At 38.3% G+C, this 23108-nt stretch overlaps 1 protein-coding gene across 1 annotated transcript in view; it reads left to right on the forward strand.

Moving 5' to 3' along the window:
• NWD2 (NACHT and WD repeat domain containing 2) overlaps positions 1 to 23108 on the forward strand; it is an 86750-nt gene that overhangs the window by 32712 nt on the left and 30930 nt on the right. Inside the window, exon 2 of the mRNA XM_009886822.1 lies at positions 20926 to 21014. Coding sequence (XP_009885124.1) covers positions 20926 to 21014 — 89 coding nt within the window. The remainder of the gene's footprint in view (positions 1 to 20925; positions 21015 to 23108) is intronic.

A 23108-nucleotide genomic window follows, 5' to 3' on the forward strand; every position in this document is an offset into this window, starting at 1 on the left:
GGGGGCACAGGGTACGCGGCGTCTCGGCCATGGAAACGGGCTGACTTCTAGCGAAGGGCGCAGGTTTTTCAGGGGGATGTTTTGTGGATTAATATTGCGGTTCATAGAGTTTGCCCATTGATTTCGTAGCAGAGGGAAAGCAGGTCGCCGCCGGCTGAGGGCTACAGCAAATGTGGTCCTTTGATCCCGGTCATACTCTGCTTCCAGGGAAGCATGCGCTGAAACCTGCAGTTTTAGCTTAATAAAGTCGGGATCGCATAGTCGGCGCCCGAACTAATTAGGCATCCTGCTACTTAAAGCCTATTTTTAAAATTACCCTTTGATAGGTGGAATTTGCATACATTCGGGAGGTGTCGTTCCCACCCGTAAGATGTAAGTTGCTGAAGCATATTCCCACTTGAAGCACGGAAATAATAAATTAAGCGTTCACACCTATGACATTTCTTGCTTGTAAAAATGAGCCCGCTGTATTCACAATTCTCTTTCGCACCACCGCCCACCACCTTCCCCCCCAACACTTTTAATTCAACAATACTGTCACCTTTCCTGCAAACATCAGAGCTCTGAAAATCATGCCTGAAATGACAAAGTAGTTTGAATTTTAAAGTGAAAATTGTCTTGGCACCGATACTTACGTGAGTATGAGAAATAGCGCTCACAAGCAAAAAAAAAGTGGGCATAGCGCTGCCTTGAAGAATTCCCACACCTTCAGGTCTTCCGAGTTGCTCTCCACACAAGGAAACTCTCCGCTCTCACATCCGACATCCCTGTTGGTTTGAAAAGATGCCATTCTGTAAGGAGGGCATGAAAATGCTTGCAGTTTACTGTTACAATCTAGGCAAAGGCATATAAATAGCAATAATCGAGAAAATGTTTCTTTGGCTCTGAAAGAAAATTGGTGTGGATTTTTAGAAGATATGTTACTCATTAGAAATGGGTTTCTGCCAGCATTGCCTTAGCTGTGGAGCTATTGCTGCCTCCGTATTTGATGTGAATGGCATTTATCGTCAGGGATAGCTTGGTATGTTAGCTAGATAGTTGCTAAAATTAAAAAAACAAAACAAAAAACAACAAACTGCTAAACTAATTCTAGAAGTTGGGGTTTGAAGCCATATATATCCATTTGCAGGATTTTACCCTTGAATTTTTATTTCAAAATTTCGGCTTTGAAAAAAACACCGAGAGGAAGAAAATAATTTGGTTGGTTTAGCATTATTTATGTTAGCTTCTTTGTAGGATCATATGATCACAGTGATTAACGCCTCTCATGTCCAAAATTTGATCTGCAACAGTGCTTCTGCTTTCAGAAGTGATAGTATGGGACAGAAAATTCAGAGTGGTTACAGATTTTGGTTACCAACATGGGCCACTTATTTAGGGACTCCAAATGATGAGAAACAACCATGACTACTTATCAGTGATATCACTGACACAGAGGTATTACTAACTGCATGTGACGTTAAAAAAAGAATATATGGATAAACAAGAAAGAGAAGCCTACAGTGGGATTTAGATATCATCTGGTAAAGAACTTAGAAATAAAAATGCGGTTTGCAAAATACCTAGAAGAATTCACAATGCCAGAGTTAAACACTTCCAACTTAGTAAACTATTTAGCATCTTTAAGCCCCAAACCACCATGTATATTTGCATGACTAAGGCCTTTCTTGTTAATTTTCAGCATGTCAATACACTTTATACCCATTCTTCTTGGCGCAGAGCGCTCCTGAAAGGGGCTGTGAGTCCCCAAACTCCCAGAGGTAAAAGTGAATACCCCCTGGCTGTGCTCTGTACCTGCCAGAACTGTGGTGCCAGAGAAGCTTAGGGATGAATCCTGCTAGCAGTCACAAGAAAACTTTATCTGCAACTTGAAGTGTACGATCTTAAAAGTATTTTTCTTGAATTATATCAATTTAATGAGTGTATCTTGGAGAACTCTGGTGAATCAGTGTTTGGTCTGTTCTTTATAAGCATACTTCAGTATGACTGAAATGTATTATGGCTTTATTAGGCAACTAGGAAAATGAGTATTTGTAAAATTTCTTAAACAGAACTCCCTAAAAAGAACAGTAAGTGGCGACAGCGAGCATGGGTAATAGGAACAAAATTCCTTCATTTTACAGTCTCATGTTTTCTAGAAGAAATCTTGTAGATAAGGGAAATTGTGTTTTCCCCTGGTAGTTAACAGTATTATCTTGTTCAAATTATTTATATCAGTTAATCAATGTTCATATTACTGCACATGACTGGATCTTTAGAAAAATTGAAGTTGCTTTATTATTTGAATATAAACATGTCTATTTTCTCATTTCAGTAGACATAAGCAATCAGACATATTAAGTATGTATTTTGGATAAAAGAGGTTGAAGATTTTGCTTTAAATAATTTATTGATTTTCTCAAGATCCTTTTATTGCTTCAAAGTGTTAAGGAAAGTAAGTTATATTCACTGAATTGTAATAAATTCTTCTACTGTTACATGTCGAGATCTGTGGACTGTAACAGCAATCAGTTAATGACAGTTTCTCTGCTACTCATTAGTGCCTGGATAGACGCCTTCCATTATCATACAGTTCTTATTATATACAACAGATACAAACTTCCATACGGTCCTGTTTTATGGAGCTGTGACATCAGCCCTATGTAGGTTCAGAACATTCCAATGATTCTCCTCACTACTTCAAGCAGAAAATTATTTGAGTTGCAAAGTTGACTCTTTCAAGAAATTATGTGGTGAGATAAGGCAATATTACAAGCCCCGGTTGAAACTGATGCCTTAACAGGAGTTAGGAATTAGTCTTGAAAATGAAATCCCGTGAATTGGAACATACAGTCAAAACTCTGATAATTTTAAAGTTTCTTGGCTCTTCCAAAAGTGGGGAAGTTAGCCTTCTGCTTGTTTGACTTAAGGTCTTGTTACTGCTTTGAGTAGTTAAGACATAGATAATTTTTTACTCTGAGCTCTTTAAGTTTTGGTTGTGAAGGTGCCTTTCATGTCCGTAATTTAGCAGAGAGAAATGCATCGACAAGAGAGGTGTACAAAGCCAAATCCAACACACACAGGTGGTTCCATTGAAGACAGGATGATAATACCTTTACGTTCCTCATGGTTTCTTGGCCTCAAGTAACCATTTTTTAAAACTATAAACCGTATTACTTATAAAAAACCTAACTAATACTAGTTTTGGCATGATTAACAATCTTAAGTATGAAGTGCTATGTATACATGTAGAAATGTAAAATCTTGTAAGATCTTATTCTAATTGAAGATACTGCTGATACTACCATCACTTTAATGCCTCTGTTGTACAAGCACCGTATAAAACTAACCTGTGCAGTCAGAACATCACCAGCTTCCCCACAGACTGCCCGAGTGAGATTTCCTTCTCTTACACTATTAAATGAGTTTGACTTTTCTTGAGTTATTATACAACTGTTCAACTTCGTATGGTTTCCATTGACATGCATTATCCAGAACAATGTATTAATTTGAAAAACACTCCATTCTAATAAAGCACAAATGTTCAGTGCTCAATTTACATATTTTCTCATGGTGCATAAAGCGAGATTCGCATCTGCAGTTAGTTTTGTTGACTAGATAAGGAGTATTCCTATAAATAATGATTGCAGAAATGGGTCTTACCAATGTTTTTGTTTGGACCTCCTGTTGTTGGCTGCTTTGCAGGAGTTACATATATTTTTATGCATGTTGATGTACATTTGAAAGAAAAAACATTTTATGTGCATTTGTAGTTTACTGCTACTGAACATGAGGGTGAATAACTCATAACAGATGAAGAATTATCATTGCTTTAATGACGAAGTTATTGCCATATGTGATAAGAAAAAGGTATAACTTTTCATTCTTAGCATATTCCAGGTGTATTCTATTATTTTTAGCTGAAATGTTGTTTCTCCTAAGAAGAAAATGTAGTTGAGGAATTGTTAATGTGGAAAAATACTCAAAAGCCAGAATAATGCTCAGTTAATGGTGGTCCATTTTGGCCAGCCCCAAAATACCATATGGTGTCCCTTCTTGGATACACTGCACGAAGATCTTTTTATAAAGACAATTTTATGTAATCTGGGTGGAATTTATTCCTTAGCTAAAGGAAAACACAGATGTTCAAGTGTATGAAATTGCAAGGGAGGTGTTGCGGAGATGTGGAGACAAATAACTCCAGGACTTTTTTTATGCTAAGTGTTAGTTCTGGTTACCTAACTTTGGAGCTATTTATGGCTTTATGTGACGCACATCACTGTAGTGTTTAAGAGCTACAAACCAAGCTACATTTGGGGAAAAAAAAAAAAAAAAAAGAAAAGTTCAATAGTTTTAAAGTTGAGTATTTCAGAGTTTGGGAGAGCAACATGGGTTTGGTATGGGCCATGATTTGAAATACGTCTTATTTCAGGAGGCCCAGAGGTCAGAGATACCTACAGTTCATTAGTTTGGAAAGCAGCATGCCGTTTTCAGTATTCTGCCTCTATGCGAAGTTTTCTCTCCTTCCTCTGGTGCCACAGAACAACTGTGGGGCTGGTGTGGTTGAGCAGAAAGCAAGATGTGATTCTGCTCGAGACTGTATGACCAAGTCTCATGTAGGCTTTAACTTTTTTTGCAAGGCAGGGCTGGTAGATCTCGAGCAGAACCAGTACAAGATGATTTTTTGCTGAGCAGATCCTCAAGCCTTTGTTCCTGTTAGAGGAAATGATCGTTTTGTGCTAGGATGGAGACAGAATTGCATTGAAGTTTATTCTGCCAGACATGTAAACTTGAGAAACTGTTGATAAACTGTAGGAAAAGAACTGCTCTTCGTGTCCCCCTCTTCTTTTTGTGGATTCTTTGCTTATGTAGCTGGTGGACTGTGCTAAGGATTTCCTCTGAATGTACTAAATATGCAAGTGGAAGCATTCAGAACTTTTGTTTAATTTTCAACAGAATTTTTCATTCACATACTCAAAAGGTAGGATGTGCATTTGGGGAACAAGACTAAGATCAAGAGGCATGGTTTGTGGGGTTTATTTTAGTAAAACAGCAAGCTATTTAGTTCGTTGGTTTTGTTCTTTCTTCTTGGTATTTACAAATAAGCAACGTTACCTGAAACCCAGTTACCTTCCTGCTAAGCAGCATCTGGAATTATCAGCTCAAAAAGTTTGCATTAGGTATTTCCCCTATCTACTTAAAAAACAGCACTTCAAATTTTTAACCACATGACTATTCTTTTTTAATTAAAAAAAAAACCCTAAAATTGTATTTTTCTATACATTTTGTATATATGTCTATAGTGTGTATACACACACATGCACACATATACACAAATTATATACAATAGTATAAACTGTATAAAATGGTATAAATGGATGTATAAAACTCAAGCCACACTATCATCAACAATTTTCAAACTTGCTGTTAGGACCCCTTGTAAGAACTGGGTATTTATGTTCGAAGGGCATCACTCCAGGTTGTAATTCTAGCATTACTAAAGAACAGCCTAGGTGTTGTTAAATGCTATTGTAAAAGTAAAAGCCTTACAGAGGAGTTTAGATTTTATCCCCAAGTAAACTTGTAAACATTCAGGGTTGCATGCACCAGCAGCTAAGGTTTTATGACTGTTTTTCTTAGATTGAAGAAATAATATTAAAACAGAGCAGAACCTACAGTTTCTTTTCTTCCTTTGTAACTTTGTGAATACTGCTTTATTCCTTCAGATGTATTTGCATGCTAGACCAGTTCCATATATTTTAGTTTCTGTACATACATACAGATCTATATGCACACAGCTTTTTATTACACTAGAAATGCAGAGCAGTCAAGATGTGTGTAGGACACTGGAGCGTGCCTCGTTCTTGTGCAAAGTGGTCATCCTTTCAATGACAGACGAAGAGGAGCTTGCAGCCCCTATACACTTGACACAGTTTCCCCGTACGGTGAGTGACCATGAAACACTTGTGCAAATTCCATGTAATACTGATTTCTCGAACAATACGTTAGATGGTGGACAGCAGCAGTGTTGCATCCAGTCCTTATTGTGAATTGTTCCTTGAGCAAGGTGCGAGACCGAGGTTGAAATGAGAGGCGGGCAGCGTTACAGTGCCTTCCCCATCGACCCAGGGGAGAATCTCTCCTGCCTCATCAAGGGCGGTGGGATGACCTCGCAGCTGAGCAACAGTCTGCTGGGCAGCACACTAACGAGGATTTCCGAGGCTGCATTTCAAGGAGACCACGTGTATTCTGTGGTAGGATTTCTGTAATCACGTAAGAACACTGTAGTACAAAGGGTACACAACGTGACATCCTATCTCTAAGCTTATGCAGTGAAATAACTCCTTTTAAGAAATTTAAATACATGACTATGTAGGCGTATGCATGTGTTCACAGGATGCGTAAACACACAAGAGAAAGTCCTAGGTTAGACTTGAAGTTTTATTCGGAGAATTTTTAAATATTTATTACCAAAAGAAAACTTTAGATCAAGGAGTCACTGAACATCTAATACAAGATAAGAGGGCAGTGCCCAAGTGGCAATTTTTTTCATCTGAAACAAATGAAATTTCTTTGGATTTTCATCTGCTGAAAGAGTATTTTGTGATAAGATATCCTTTCAGGCTGCAATAATAATACATTAGTAATATTTAGCTAGCAGTAACTTAAGGTTTTAATATATTGAAGGTGGTAGATATAAACATAATGTAGTCATAGATAGTCGTGTGTATGGAATACAGAGAAATCTGGCAGTTTTTAATATAGGCAGTGCTGTTCAAGACAACTGCTTTATCCCTTTACTGGAATTTTAATTAAAGAAGGATAATAATAGATAGAATTAGAGAACCCAATTTAATGACGGTTGTGCCAGTGCAACTCTAAAATAACTCCACTAGCCTGATGCTACTCTGATTAATTTGGGTTTTGTATTGGAGAGAGGTTCTTACTTTCAAAATCTGTAGTCAAAAGGGGAGTAGGGCTAAATCAGAGGTAGCTGAAAGCAGGGAGTGCAGCAAGGTAAAGAGGAGGGAGCCCCGAGTCAGTGCTAAGTACCATGTACATGCTGCTGTGTCGCGCGAGGAGCAGATGTGCCACATGCAATGCTTGTAAGCCACCCCATCACCCCCATAATTACATGCCTGCCTCTATCTTTGACCTGGTCTTAACTCCCTCTATAAGCATCTGCTAACCCCCATGGTCAGAGACAAGATGCTGCGCTGGATAGACTTTATGCCTGACCCACTACAGTCGTTATTGTACAGGAGCTGGATCTGGAGAAAAAAAAAAGTCATCTTTACAGACTAGATTTATCAGGCTGTTCAAAATATACTTGGTGCCAGAACCTGGAAAGTCTAGCAAATGGGCTTAATCTGGAGTCATGCTCTTGCCAAGTATCAGTCTTTGGGACTGATCAAGTAGCTGAACAGCTCAGATTTCAAATTGTCAGTCTTGTACGACTCTGCTGCTGCTTCTAGCGGTTGCTTGGGGTGGCACAGCTGCAGCCTTCAGTATAGTAATATGCGTCTTTGGTATGATTAAACACTCAAACATGTTTATTAATAAAGTCCATATCACTCTACTGAGTACCTTTGCAGTCTCACCTATGCTTTATAAATCTCCAGCTTTGTCTTCCAACTCTGTATCTGAATCAGGTATTGAGACATGTAGTTACTAGAGTATGTGTGATACATAGCAATGTTATTTGTAAAATTATTATTCAGAGTCCCTAATTCGTAACATTTTACAAACCATTAAGATGAAATGAGAATTAATGACTAAGAACTCTATCTGGACAGCCTTAGTGTCAGGGAGCTACCCAACTGGAGTGTTTGCTATCGGCGGGCATTTCTGAAGCCTGGACTCTTTGATGTGTTTATATTGCTAAAGAGCATTTGCATTTCTTACAAGGTACAGCACTTCATATAAGTACAAAATAGACATTCAGAAGCATATAGAAGTTCAAAGTGAAAAATCATTGGCAAAATAAATGGCTTGTGCAAACCCTCCAAAATCCCTTTTTAGCACAGTGGTTTCAATATATATTGTCTGTTAGTTGGTATTGTTTATTTGTGCCGTACAAGATTGATGCCTGACCATGCAATGCAGGAAGAATTGACTGGCACTTTAGCATATTTGTAACAGATCCCTGACACTGCCTGATCTTACACTCAATGTTTATTGACAAGCAATCTCACTGACTGGATTTTATGAGATTAAGATTACTTCTAAATGATTGAGAACCATTGATAACTATGTGGGCTTAATCCTTTTAGATGAGAGGAGTTATCCATATTTGTAGTTATGCACATCAGCTGTTATGTGTAAGATAAACGAGAAGCACATGCAGTAAGATGAGACATGGTGAGTTAGACCAAAGGAGCCCAATACTCCTCCTGTGACCCCGGCAGTTTCAGATGCACGATGAAAGAATAAGAGATCACAACAGGGACAAAATGATAAAGATTATGTCTTTGAGTTTAATAATCTGTGAGGTCCTTTACTTCCATGAATTTGTCTAGTTAGTCAATAGTCTTGGTACTTGTAATAACCTTTCCAAGTCTCAAGATATGGATTATTGCCCAGTGAAATGCCTAATCCTACTAACTTCAGTGGGAATTTTGTATGAACAAGACCATGTGTATTCAGCCAAATTTTTTCATACCTACTGTTGTTTAATAAAGGTCCCACAAACTCTAGAAAAGGAGATCAGAGAAAAAATATTTTCTTACTTGATAATAATCCTGGTGGCTAGATTCATAGTCTGTATTGTTCTGGCAAGACAAAATTATTTGTTCTGAAGAAAATGCCTATTTTTCTTCTTCACTTTCTAGTTATTTGTTAATGCCTATTTTTCTTCTTCACTTTCTACCCTATAGTATTTCTGATAGCTCAGATACTGAGAGCAGTGAACAGTAAGTGTTGATCCTCTTTTTAGGAGTGGTTACTGGTAAATGTTAGGAAAAAGATAAAATCGTATTACTGTTTGATAATGGTCTTGATTTACTTATATATACATCGGATTACATTTAAATGTGATGAAGAATTATGCAATGCTCTTGAAGCCAGTTACTGAAGCATTCCTGTGTATGTGGTCCCTAATTTGGCATACAAAGACACTAGCAAAGTTTGTAAAGTGATTGACTTTGAAATGCAAGTAATTTACATTATGGGATTATAAAGGATTAAGCAATCTGTGGTGAGAAAAATGAGTGCCATTGAGTTCAATGACATGCCATTAAAGCAGAAATATGTCCATAACAGAGGTGCAAGGCACCTTAGACGGTCATTTATTGTTGTGCAAATCACAGACCAGGAGGATGAAAGGGATGTTCTGAGGCCTTCGGATCTGTCCTTCTGCCTGAAGCAGGATCAAACATACCTGTGCCATTCCTGACAGAAGATAGTCTAGCTCTTATGAGCTGTCTCCAAGCCAGTTAAGAAAATACATAGGAAAATGGACTGTACAGCACACTGCTGTGCTATGTCTTCCATAGCACTACCAGTAGTGCTAGCTGCAACATACACAGACACAAAATAAACTCATTATTCAATAGAAACAATCAAAGGTAAAAAATTCGCTGAAAATTTCCTAGATTAGAATGAGTTTTAGTAACTTTCACTAGTCTATGTCATTATTCATAAATTTCTCAAATCTAGTTTCTACCTTTTCATCCTTTTACCATGTCAGGAAGCCTATCTGTGCATCCATGAAAAGCGTGTATAATATAAAGCAGTAAACACCCATAAAGATTATTTTGCCATGTGTGCACGTCCTGCAGAGAAATGCTTGTTTCAGGTGAAGCTCTCCTGCAAATAAGGCATTTCTGAAGCGTCTAATAGCTTGTGTTACAGCTTTTCCTTTGATGGTTTATTTATGAATGGGAGGAGGAAAGTCATTTACAGGATTTTTCTTATTTACTTGCTGATTTATTCTCATATAGGATATTCATTATATTTAAGATTAATATCATTCTGTCAGATTTGAAATGAGTTTAAAATATTTTTCAAAAGAGAACAGAAAACATGTAGAAGACACACAGATTATCATATATTACTCCTTTCTTTAGAAAACAGAGCTAAAAATGCAAATGATCTCCTTACACTCCACCTGTTCTAATTATGAATTTTCTATTTCATACTTTCTATAATCAACCATGCATAATACTATATAATTCTACTGAGCAATTCCATTGCTGGTGTATTTCTTCAGTGTTAATACGACAGTCAGCTCCTCACAGTTATTACATCAATTCAAAATTGTTTCAAATAAAAGAAGTGAGATCCCCAGTTGTGGATTCAGTTCTGTTTAACCGTATGTAGGTGTAGAAGGCAAAAGATGACTTGAAGATGTTTTCAGCTATTGTGTGGCTAAGGGACAAAGACCTTCACAGGCATTGAGAAAGACTGATAGTGTCTGGCAGGGCAAGAAATGGAAAACATAGAATCACAGAATGGTTTAGGTTGGAAGGGACATTGAAGATCATCTAGTTCCAACCCCCCTGCCATAGACAGGGACATCTCCCACTAGACCAGGTTGCCCAAGGCCACGTCCAGCCTGGCCTTGAACACCTCCAGGGAAATGAAGCCAAGTCTACACTTTCAGCCATCTTCTACACTGCTGTTGAGAGCATAGCATCACAGAAGATATTTATCCTCCTTTACAGGTCATTGTAGCTCATTGGGTATCATTATTGTGAAAATAAGAGCAAAGAGTTAGGAAAGAATGCCAAAGTAATTTGAAAGTACTAACTTGGAAGGCAGTCTGTAGTTCAGTCACTGATTGATTAAATTGGTATGCCAGTTCTGGATGTTCTTCAAATATTATTTTCTGTATCACACTTGTGAAATATATTAGAGGGAAATTGAACTTAGTTGTTTCAACTACATCTGCTTCTCAAATGGAGTAAGTGATGAGAACATGTATTGTCCTTTTTCAGTTGCTAACTCCTCAAGATTGTTACACTGCAAATTTACTATTACCTTATATATCATCAACTAAATGTGGTTAGCAAGCAGAAAAAATGAATAAAATATGGAACAAGAAAAAAAATGCAGTAAAATCAAGTCATCACAAAAATATTTTTCTCATAAAACCAGATACATTTGAAAATTTATAAAAAATGACCTTTTCAACTGGATTATATAATCTTAACTGAAAGCAATGCTTACATGAATCATTAGAATTGGAAAGGATAAGGGAGAATGGAGGTAAGATAAATCACTCTTCCTTTACATGTCAATCACTGTTTTCCTCTCAGACGTTACATAATCCATCAGAATGAGCCAGTTTTGTGAATTATTTGGTCACGCTCAACGACTTTTAGCACAGACCCCGCCTGGAATTCTCACTTTTAAAAACTGTTGTACTGCAGTGCCTGTAAGTGGGTGGTTATAGCTAGGTACAAGTTGTCTGTCAGTTTGTGAAATAGTCCTGTAAGAAATCAGTTGAGATTCTCTTATTTAGGCAAGGCGTGGCTGAGTTTCTGGCATCCCTCCCTCATGTAGTCTTGTTGCTCTGGGCTTAATGCCCTCTTGCAGCTGCTCTCCTTTGCAGGGATTGTCCTTTAGTTTCTTCATCTTCGATAACTGTTTCTACAGCAGCCAAGCACTATCCTGACGGCACAGTGATGTTATTTAATAGCCTTCTCCATTTAACATCAAGAAAAATAAAGTCTGTTACAAAGAAAACTCCTACCTTATTGATGCGGACTTACTGCACTGATAGCAAGCAGCACCTCTCACTTTTTCTGGGGATGTCTGCAGACCCACAAGGGTCAGGTTCAAGAGTTCTTCATCTTCTTGCATAAAAGTCTTCACATCTTTCAGTAGGCTACATTTATCAGTCATGCTTTTCCAGCTGGCCCGACTGACTTCAGCCTTTTTGTAGTGACCCAAACCATGGCCATTTTCCACCAAATGGTGGGAAAGAGGACGATCTGGATTAGAACTTTGCGACTTGTGAACCTGAATAGAAAGTTTAGAGAAGGGAAGGGCAACTTTACCGGAGAGCCAGCAGCGCTTGCAGAGCTCTTCCGTAGCTTTGTAGCACTGCCAGATGTAAAGTCACATAGGAATGTTTACTGGAATTTCTTCAGAACAAGGTGTATTTAATGGGTCTGCACTGGCCTGTACTGTGAAATACGCGTGTGCTTTTATAAGTCTTGCTTTCTCGTGTTTTTTTTTTTTTTATGGCTTGCCTCTTTTTATGCCTTCTCTAAGCCTACAACATACTACGTTTGCTTCCAGCACTTGAATCTGCAGTTCAGTTTGGAGACAAAATGTCTGTGACATCCCATTGCTTTATTGATTGCCACTGCCTCATTACCTCAAGTGCTTTAGTAATGTACCCTGATTGTTTTCTCTTTGGTCTAGTCATGTCAGAAAAAAATAGTAAATCTACTGCTGTACACACAACTTAATTGTTAAAAATATTTTCAGTGTTGTACAGCCTTTTTTCTGCTTTCTAGGTAATTTCATAATTTTTTGAAGTGTGGGTTGACACCTCTAGATGAATTAGTAGGATTTTTGCATGTATCTTTGTTACTGCACTGGCCCTTTTCATGTCTTCTGTTTTGTTTTTTGCACAGCTCACTCGGAAGTCCTCTTTTAGATATCATGAGAAGGTTTTTTTTCACATTAATTCTGATTATAGTTGCAAATTCTTGTCCTTGCAGGCTTTGCTGTTTTCCAGTGCTTAGTTGTAATAAGCTTCGGTGTTCCGCAGAGATAATTTTCAGACTTAATTTTGGTATCTCTAAATGTGCTGTGTCTTCGGTTTCTCCTGTCACATCATTTAATTGTATGACAATAAATGTTTGTAAATTGTCATGTTTTCAAGAGCTTTTGCTAGTTTGCTTTATTAAATGAAAGAATTAGATTTTGTTGAATTCTTCCACTTGGGCAGTTTGCAGAATGCAAAATTCTCCCCCTGTAGAGATTCTGCCTTCAACCCATGGTGCCGCTAAAGCTCCCACTGTGCATTGGCATTTGGAGGCAGATGAATTTGCATTTGCAGTGTTCGCCACAAATCATAGCCGAGGGATGCAAGGGCCCCTAGGCACCCAAGCTGCAATCTAGGGATGATTTGCAGGATTGGGAAAGGATTCCAGGTCAACCTAACTCTTTTTTAAGAACATCTACACGTAAGGGTGCTGTGTTCCCAAGGGGTATTGTGAGGTTAGTTATTGAGATACATTATGAGATAAAATTCTGCTTCAGAGTCCTCACTCCTACCATACCCACTAGACTTGATGAGTATGTAGTGGGGGTTTATTTATTAATTTATTTATGGATTGAAGGATTTCATCCAAACTCTGTGGAAGTCAGTAAGGCATCAAAAGGTACTGGGTTTCAGTATATGCCACAAATGTAGAACTTCATTTAAGATCTTTCCATTAACTTCACCAACCTTTGGATCAGAATCCAAATTTGTTTCATGTAAGCATACTGTACACATAATAAAACTCAGAACACTTTGTTTTAAATTGGGAACACAATCATGTGTGAATAATCAAAAGTCTTTTGATATTTAGATATAGGAACTGCTTTTCTCTTCTGTCATGCCAGTTCCATACTGGTATTTCCCTAAAATTCTGTATTTTAACACGGGTCTTGACCCCTTTGATTTTACTAGTTGCCTCATTTTTTTTTATGTAAATAAATTGACAGCTGGGTGTTATTGTTAAGCCAATAGGTGGCACTGGTTAATCATATTAACAGTCAAGATACAGGATATTTTATAAGATGTCACTGTGAAATGTGGCCAGCTATTAAGCATTATCATAAAAAATAATAAATACATACTCTCTATGTGTTGTTTAAATTTTTCACCTTACAGAACTGACAGTAGGGAACACTTCAGAGAAATAGGTTTTAAAACTACACCTCATTTTAAATAGGTTGTTTGATTTTGGGCTAAAAAAGAAGACCTAATTGCTGCAACTGGAAGTTTTAGACTTATAATTATGCCCTACATTTTGAATCGTGCCTCAGATAGTTAGGTCTTTTGTTCTGAAAATGTGTTTGTTTAAATGTTCTGATGTAGACCACAAATTTGCAGTCATATCCTCTAATTTCTTCACAATTGAGAGACATGTTTCAGGATTACTTACTATTTTAATGTTATTTTCCGTTGTCTCTTCTGATTTTCATTCCACGTGGCTATTCCTTTGTGCTCAAATGCTCAGCCCACTGTTGTTGCATTTTATTTTTTTTAAGAACTGAGAAGGTTGAGGAGAGGGAAATGACACTAATGTTATTCTGCAATATCCTGGTGGCTAGAGCACTAACCTATGTGCTACAGGACCGCGATCTAGGTCCTCCTTAGTCTACCAGAGTCATGCATGCTTTCTCCACGTCCCACGAGAGACCTCCCGCCATCAGGCTGGTTGAGGACAAGCAGCTATGTACAGTACTGCACAGTAATGTTGCAGTATTTTGCTGGTCTGAATTTATTTGGATGGTTACAGCCCACTATGAGTTTTAGTTTAATTAATGAATGACCTTCAGTCTGTCCAGTTTCTCATTTGCCTTCTTAGAGAGCCCGTAAAGACCTGAAGGTTGGCGGTGTTGTTTGGGGAGGCCATACTGGAAGAAGTGACCCAGATCAATCTGTTCCCATTCCCTAAAAAGAGTCCTGGGGAGCTTTGGATACTTATTCTAATGCTCTCTACTCACAGAGCCCCCAAGGAAAGGAAAGGACAACAGTCTATGGAGTTAATTTTCTGGGAAGGCAAGGGTACTAGGTAGCTCAAGTCATTTTTCCCTCTCTCACCAGCTACATGATTCAAACTCATTGCTTGCAAAGTGCTCTGAGATTCTCAGATGAAAGGCACTATACAAATGCAAATGACTGATTATTACAGTATTATTTTCAGAGACAAGGTTTCCATAATATTTAGGGACATTTGTTACCTGCTGGTATTCAAAGCTTTTAGTATCAAGGGTAATATAGAATGCTATTGTGCATTATTAGGGAAAAAAAAGGCAGTTTAAAAGGAATAATTCAGTTGAATAGTCCTATGTGACAAGAACATACTAGCATTAAGAGGTTTGGCAGCCACTTCCTTACTTGGTATTGCTGCTAAGTAATTTTTAACCTTATTTGCATCATATCCTTAGATAATTCAAGTACAGAAATTTTCACTGCAGTTAGTAGACAGTGCTTATAAAATGCCCACATTTTTTAATATTGCAGCGCATTAAAAAAAATCGTGTGGCAAGAATCTGTCCTACCCATCCAGCAAATCTAAGCATTTAGAACACTTAAAACAAGTAAATAGCTGGGTATCTTAGCAGATATGCATTCAGGACTAGATTAGAAGATGTCCTCTGCTCATCCAGGGCCTCAGACCTCCATAGTTGCACAAAAGACTCCAACATTATGTGATAATAAACATATCTGTGTGCATTTGTGTGGAGACTGAGCTAGCAGAGAAGTAGGCTGTGAGAGAGGGGAGGTCAAGACCCCCAGCAAGCTTCTGTCCTGACCCACTGCAAAGCACGGGAACACCAAGCACGGAGGGGGATGATACAGAAATTCTTTCTTCTGTGCATACAAGGAGCTGCAGTTTCCTGGGCGATGGGCTGGAGATGCAACCTGCAGGCAGCTCTGTGACCCCGTATGACGTTTATTTCTGTGGTACCTTGAACGGCTGCAAGGGCAGCTCTTTTCTTCTTCGTCTTCCTCTTTTTCTGCCTTGGTCCTTCCAGGTTCAGCGGCCTGCCTCAACCTGATATGTCAGTCAGCAATTTTCCTGCCGGCTCACACAAGCTGGGTAATGCCGCGTTCCTCTGTCAGTCAAACTGTGGCAGCGCAAACAGCCTCCCTGCTCGAGGGGTTTAGCTTGCATCGTGCTTGGGTAAGGTGACTCACGGGTTATGTTTCTGTGAACAGACTCTCAATTTGAATGCGCTGCTCCTTTGAGGGTGGTCGAGTGGGGCTCACTGCCCCCACAGTGGCACCCTCTGTGCAACGCACGGTAACAGGATGGGGCTGAGCAACCTCCTCATTCAGCTGCATCGAGCCTTGGCTGAGTAAGAGTCATTGTGGGATTGCAGCCCACGCGCAGCCATTCCCATCACTGTGGTTGAACTCAGACCAGGAAGACCACGAGCAAGAAGAGAAAATGTTAGGTCTTAGGGCAGAATAACTGGTGCTTGAAAATGGGCAATTGTTTCCATTGGGCTTCCATATTAACTCTTTCTGTTCACTTGCATATACATTTGGAAATTTTCTTCAACTTGGCTATTTTCCATGACTTATTTTATCCCAGAGATTAACGTTTGGCAACTGTTTGTAAATACACATCATCTGTTTACTAACACAGGCATGTAAAATGTACTTTCCCTATTAAAACCAAAATAAGCTACTTTAATAGCAGAACAGCTTGCGTTTGAAGGTCAGACTTTGGCATGGAAATAGTTCACGCTGAGAAGCAGCACCTTGGAGTACTTTAATGAAAACTGGCAGTGATTTGACTGAGCTACAAGCCTTCAGAAATCACACCTCACACAAACACTCATTTTTAAACAGCGATTGCCTACTATTTGGCAGAGAGGCCATAAATGCATACATGGCTAATTCAGTTCTGTCCTCAGCATTACACGGGGGATGCACAAAGAGAGGGAGGGCTGCGATGGTGCTCTCAGTCAGTTCAACGTGTAGGGGTAGGCAGGATGGTGTGGTTGTGGACTGGCTTAGGAGGCACCTGTCTGCAAGAGTTAGCACTTGCAAGAAAGATATGTGTTCAGCAAGTCACTGTCTTGCGCAAGACGGTGGTTTTTTTGGTTTGATTTTTAATATTGGACGCAAATTTGGGGTTGGAGCTTTTTTAAGTCTTGTCTTAACTGTTTTGCAGATGTAGTTTCATTCCCAAAGGTCATTGTGGACTATCATTTGGATTTCAGAGTATCAGAATTAACATTAGGAGGTGTACAAAGCTCAGCTCACAGCTACTGTCTCATTTTGGCTGCTAGAAGAATGTCATTTAGTTCATCCATTCATTTGCAGCAGCACCCTGGAAGGTGGAATTTGCCTGTGTGACATTTTTGTTGTTAGGATCTGCCAGCTTCACAGATTTGCTGTCACTGTAAATCAGGTTAGATTTTATTTAATTAAACCAGCTTATCTGCTATCCATACTAATTACTGTAGTTCATCTTAACTATATGCACTTCTGTTTCCTTAAAGTTTCACAATTATTACAAATACAGGCATTCTAAAATTCATTAATATAAGCACCAGACGCAAATTCCAATTAGATAAGCACATTCCATTAGATTTGGAGGTAGGAATAAAAATACAGCATGGGTATGCCGAGTGTCTTACCCAGAACGCAGACCTAGTTAAAGGACTGTTTTATCTCTTTCTGTTTCACTTATAAGGTGTTAGAAATGGAGCACTACTCTTGCAGTGTGTTGTTTCATTTTCTGAACAAGGCTCTACAAGTTACGCTGCAGGGAATGGCACCATGTTCTAAAACTAGAGCCAGTGGGGTTCTGCAGACTAAAAGTTCTACGGGAATAAATGGAAAGCAGCAGAATAAGATTTTATCTGTTGTATACCTCAGACAATATATTTCCTATTTATCATTTAATCATGTTTCCTCTTAACTTCAGCCCTTTTCCAATAATTTTTTTTTTGCTGCGACTTAACCTAATTTAGTTCCCTAGTAAGACTGTTCGTCTGCTGTCACACTGATCATTTAAGTAACTGCAAACAGTAACTGAATTGTTGCTTCCTTAATAACAAAGCTGTAGTCATGATTAATTTTAGTTGAGAGGCAAGAATCGTTTTGTTTTAGCTCAGTAACCAAGTAGTAAGTTGGTTTTCAACTGAGTTTATTCTACTCAGTTGTGAAGATATGATGCTCTGCGTTTTCGTAGACTTACATGCCAAAATTAAGCTGTGTTAAGGCAAAGAATATAGAATATATAGTCTTCTGTCATCTGTCACTGACTGATCTAAGGGCCCTGGTTACTGTGAAGGTAAAAAAATAAAAGTGAAATATTTTAAATGAAGCGAAGTACACAGGTAGCTTTTATCACAAGGTACAGCAACACCGTGCAGTACAGTGACTCTAAGCTGGCACTGAGAAAAGTTGCTTTGGAGCCAAAATAATACTGCTATGTCAGCACAGTGCAACCCTCTGGCTAATTAGCCTTGTTAGCTGTGTACTACATTCTGCAAGAAAAGGTTGACTTAGGCACTAAAGTATGAGAGAAAGTTAATGGCTGTGGATCCTAAGGAGGGAGCAACTCATCGGTCCCCGTGTTCCTTATGTATTAACTCAGGCGGCTCTGGGCTGAGAGCATTGTTTTTTGCACTCCATTCCTAAATATTTGTAGGATGCATCTGTATTCATCCAGATCTGGAGTACATTTCCGAGGTGAATCTCTTGATCATCACTATCAAATATACTGTGACGCACATCATAGAGCAGTCTTGGTGTGCATTAACTCATTTCCTTTGGGATGAAAACCAGGAAAATAACTCCAGGATCTCACCTAATGCACTCCGAATGTCTGTGGGAGTTGGACCCAATCCAGAGTGAAATACCCTGAAATACATATGGCATGGACATTGGGTCCACGGCACCAGCTATTGTACTCTACAGTTTTGGTGTCACTGACCCACACAGTAACAAAAGTCTTCCCAGGCACTGTGTGAGGGGCCTGGATGAGGAAGCCAAACCTGCAGGTTCTTCTGAGAGGCAGGATCACTGCTGGTTGCAAGGGGAATCAGGAGGATCATATGGGCTAATCTCCCTCTTGAAGTGCTGCCAACAGTAACTTGATCAACCATGAGCTTGTCTACTCAAGTCTTGAAGAGCTCCAAGGCCAGAGGAGCTTCTCCTAGAGTCCCACCCGAACTTCCCAAGCTGTAATATGATATCATAGCCTTTGTTGCGCTGCCTGACGCTGCCACAAAGAGCTTGGCTCCATCATCTTTGTAAATGCCTTAGAAGTAGTTGTAGGCTGAGGTTAGGTCCCCGTTACAGTCTGCGAGACCGAACAAGCCCAGATCCGTCAATCTCCCCTTGTAGGCGATGTGCTCTTGGCCCCTGACCATCTCAGTAGCCTCTCCAGTTTCCTCTCCATCTTCCCCCTGTTTTGGGGTGCTCAGAGCTGGGCACAGAACTCCTGCTGCAGCCTCTTCAGTGCCAGAGAGAGGAGGGTAATAACCTCCCCAGAGGGAAGTGAGGAGAGAGGGAGTGTGGCCACATGCCCGTGAATGTATCCCAGAGCAGGATCTGTCTTATTTGCAGTGTTCAAGTTGGATATATAAAAGCTGTGCACTGGAGATTTAGGATCTTGCCTTGAGTGGCATGCACACAGTCAAATAAAAAGCTTGCGATGGAGCAAGAACTTGACTAATGACTCTGGACCATTCTTTGTCTTCAAACACATTAGCATAGTTAGTGTATTTTGAAACATGAAATCATAAATACATAATATTGTTGCACTTAGAGAGGATGTTTTATGAAAACTACTAAGCCTTTGACTTTTTTCCCCATCAAAAGTTTGTGAAAGAAAAACTGTGTAATTCAGATAAATTTCATTACACTCATGGCTGTACTTTCGCACCTTTGTGGTATAGCCTTTTTACCTTGATGGAGATTTCACAAGAAATAAGTCTCTGGAGGTATCCTGGATTGCTTTCTGTTTATAAAGATAAATGGTAATTATACCACGTTTGTGTAATATTTCAAAGGTATATTTAAATATTAAGAAGAATATTAAGAATTTGGTGTAACTAATTAAATTATGTATTTCACGCTTTCCTAGAACTGACAAAACAAAAAATATTCTAAATCTGTGACAATGATTCTATGAACAGACCTCTGACTTAAATGTATCAGCTGGGCCTCTGATAAACAAAACATTGTCAGATTTGCACACATATCTCTGGTTTACAACAACATGGGGATTGTAAAATCAGTTTTAACCTATTGTTTTGTTTCAGTGCATTTATATAAATATTCCTTTAACTGCAGTTGATATTCTCCATCATTCTTAAGTTAACAGTGTTTATTTTTCATTATGTGGCACTCAGATCTAGTGGCTTACAATAGTTGTGTTTTATTTTTGAAAATAACTTAGCAATGGTGTCATCCCTCTGTGTCTTAACTCAGTCGACACTGGTCACAATCTCAACTTAGCAAAGTCCATCACATATCTTAGTCTTATTGAGACAATAAAATTTATTATCTATACAAGATTTCATTACTAACCAAATTTACTTCACATTTGACATGAGTGTTTCTTGAGTGATGTTTCTTGAGTGATATATTTTATATCAATGTATTCAGATTAACTTGGTGAGACAGAATGTAATAATAATTTTGGTGTCATTGCCATATTGTACTTTGTTATCAAAACGTGTCATCTTCTGTGGTGAGAATAACATATCAGAACTGTGCATTCAGTATGATAGCAGGAACCACCTAGACCAAAAGATACCATAAATAATGCCATTAACAACTTCTTCCTTTTAAAATACTACCAGATTAAAGAGGGTGAAGAAAGTGATAGTGTTTCACCTAATGTCATTAACTCATATCACTGATTTATTTGTAAGTCTAGAGAACTGTTTCATCGTTGGTATATCTCTGTCTCATGGTGTTTCTAATTAGTAAAATTCAGCTTCCTGAAAACTAAACAGAAGTCAAACTGAAAATGAAGTTCTGTCTGTGCTTTACTGAAATATGCTGCAATATTAAGATATGCATGAAGCCTACTGTTGCGCATACAAACACATTTATGTGAAACAACATGAAGTGCAACATACAGTTTGGAGATTAAATCCCAGCACTTGCTTTTGATTAGGCTTGTATGTGCGTATGTGTGTGTTTTAAGAGTTCTGTTTAATGTTATAAATCTGTATCTCTGACTAAAAGAACAGAGTTCATATAAATATTTAGTAACATTTCTTTCCCCAACACAGATACAATAGCAGAAAGGAGTGCCCTAAGAGAACATGTGTATCCTAAGCTGAGAGAATTCTGCAGGGAAAACTATGGGCTGGAATTTCAGGTAGGTTTTGTTCTGTTGAATCTTGCATTACTTTATCTTGAAATTAACTCTGTTTAGAACAGCTAACATTTTGAAATATTGTAATTGTTGTCGTATCATTGTTAAAATAGAAAATTGCAAAAAAAATGTATTTCACATGTTAATTGTCCTGAATTGATGTACCTAAATTATTTTACAGGCAGATTTGGGGTAAATTCTGAATAGGTGAAAAAACCACAGGGCTTTACAATGCAACATAGCACTGGTCGTAAAAGCAATATGGCAACAAACAGACAACTTTCACATTAGAAACTTAATTAAACCACCTCTATTTTAGATATTCAAAGTATTTAAGAAGAAATAATATTACATCTGATTTACCGTGTTCTAGAAACCATACTTAAGTTAATGCAACCTATTTTTAATTTCATGTAATCATCATTAAGTAGCACCATCTGTATATTCACGTAATTGTTATAGCTACTCTCACTACGGGTTTGTCTTCCACTGTAATGTAGAAAATAATTTAACCAGGTGAATATTGAAATTGATTACCAAATGAATTGAATGTGGAACATTTCTACTGAGATTATATACTATGGAATTTGCTTCCTTTAATGTCAATTGTAAAATTCCCATTGCTTAAGTCAGTTCATGTTTTCCTTTGTGTTATGGAAGACATAGACCCATCCACATCTTTGGTAGGAGACAATTGATAATAAATACAGTTGCATTTGACTTAAAACACATGAGTTTGGCAGCACAGTAAAACTCACTGATACATTAAGTCAGATACATCCTAATTCACAGTCCAGTAAAGTTATCCAGTTAAAGTCCCATATATGACAGCAGGCCTGGAACTGGCTCTCTGCTAAGAGAAACAAATACAGCCTGCGATGTTGCATAAATGTTGTTCAGTTTTTCAACAATTCTCGTTCTACATCCTCAAGCCTTCCTCACATACTAGTATTAACCTCCCATCTTAGTGACCCCAAAAACTCGGCTTTCCCAAGCGTAGCTTACTTGGAAAGAGCTAATGTGTTTTAGAACACATCCTGTTCCTCCCAGTCTATTATTCTTGATGCACATGCAGCTGTTTTTTAATCAAAATAACAAGTTCTTAAATTAGGATATTTGGTTTTAATTCCCTGAGTCACAGTGGAGTTGCTGAATCTGCATGGTGGTAAATTCCAGAGTGATTTTTGAGTATGGCTATAAAAGAATTTAATCTGAAGGTCCTAGCTCGTCAGCTGATTGGGAAGTCCCAGCTGCAGTGACACATGCAAGGAATAGCAAAAGATATTTAAATAGTAAAGCATTTTTTGCCTGTTACTACCATGTGATATTAATGTAAAATATGAACTCTTTATTTCTCAGTCGTCTTTGAGGAGACATCTCAGTGACAGCAGGGAAATGTCTCCTCCATGTAGATCATAATCCATGAATTCTCTGTGAGAGGAAACATGTCTGTCTTCAAATCAATTGTAATGTAGTCACTAGGGAAGGAATAATGAAGTTTACTCTAGTTGATATTCATGGAAGCAAATTATTTTATTATATAGTTTCAACACCAGGAGGATCCTTATGTGATATGAGGTCTGAGAGACAGCTTCACTGACACATTTCTGAAAACAGCTAGGAAGCTATCACATTTCTGTGGAAGCAAAGTAGGAAAACTTGTACAAAAATTACCAAGGGAAAGTAGTAAAGCATTTTGGAGTAGGCTCTGAGATAGGTTTTATCAAAACATGTTTTTTTGCCTTTTCCTTTCCTGATACACTGAATTTCTTAGGTTAGCATGCAAAATCAAGACTACGGTTTTTAGTGCAGCGATATCAAGAAAGTATTATGTACTTTTCAGATACAGGGATAAATTACATTTCCCCATACAGAGCAGAACGCATGACTTTTCATCCTGATATGTAATCTTCTGCTGACCAAACAAGAACTACCCTGCGTGTGACTACCACAAATGCGCTATAATATAGGGTGTCCTGAAGACACCCTCTTCCTAATAAATCATGGCCCAAATTAAATGCATTTGAGTACATCGCTCCAGCTTCCGCTGAGTCATCTGGCTGCACTGATAAGTGTTTCAGTTGTTGCAAAGCATGA

This window comes from Charadrius vociferus, unplaced genomic scaffold (assembly GCF_000708025.1).
Source record: "Charadrius vociferus isolate BGI_N301 unplaced genomic scaffold, ASM70802v2 scaffold186, whole genome shotgun sequence".
NCBI classification, from domain to species: Eukaryota; Metazoa; Chordata; class Aves; order Charadriiformes; family Charadriidae; genus Charadrius; species Charadrius vociferus.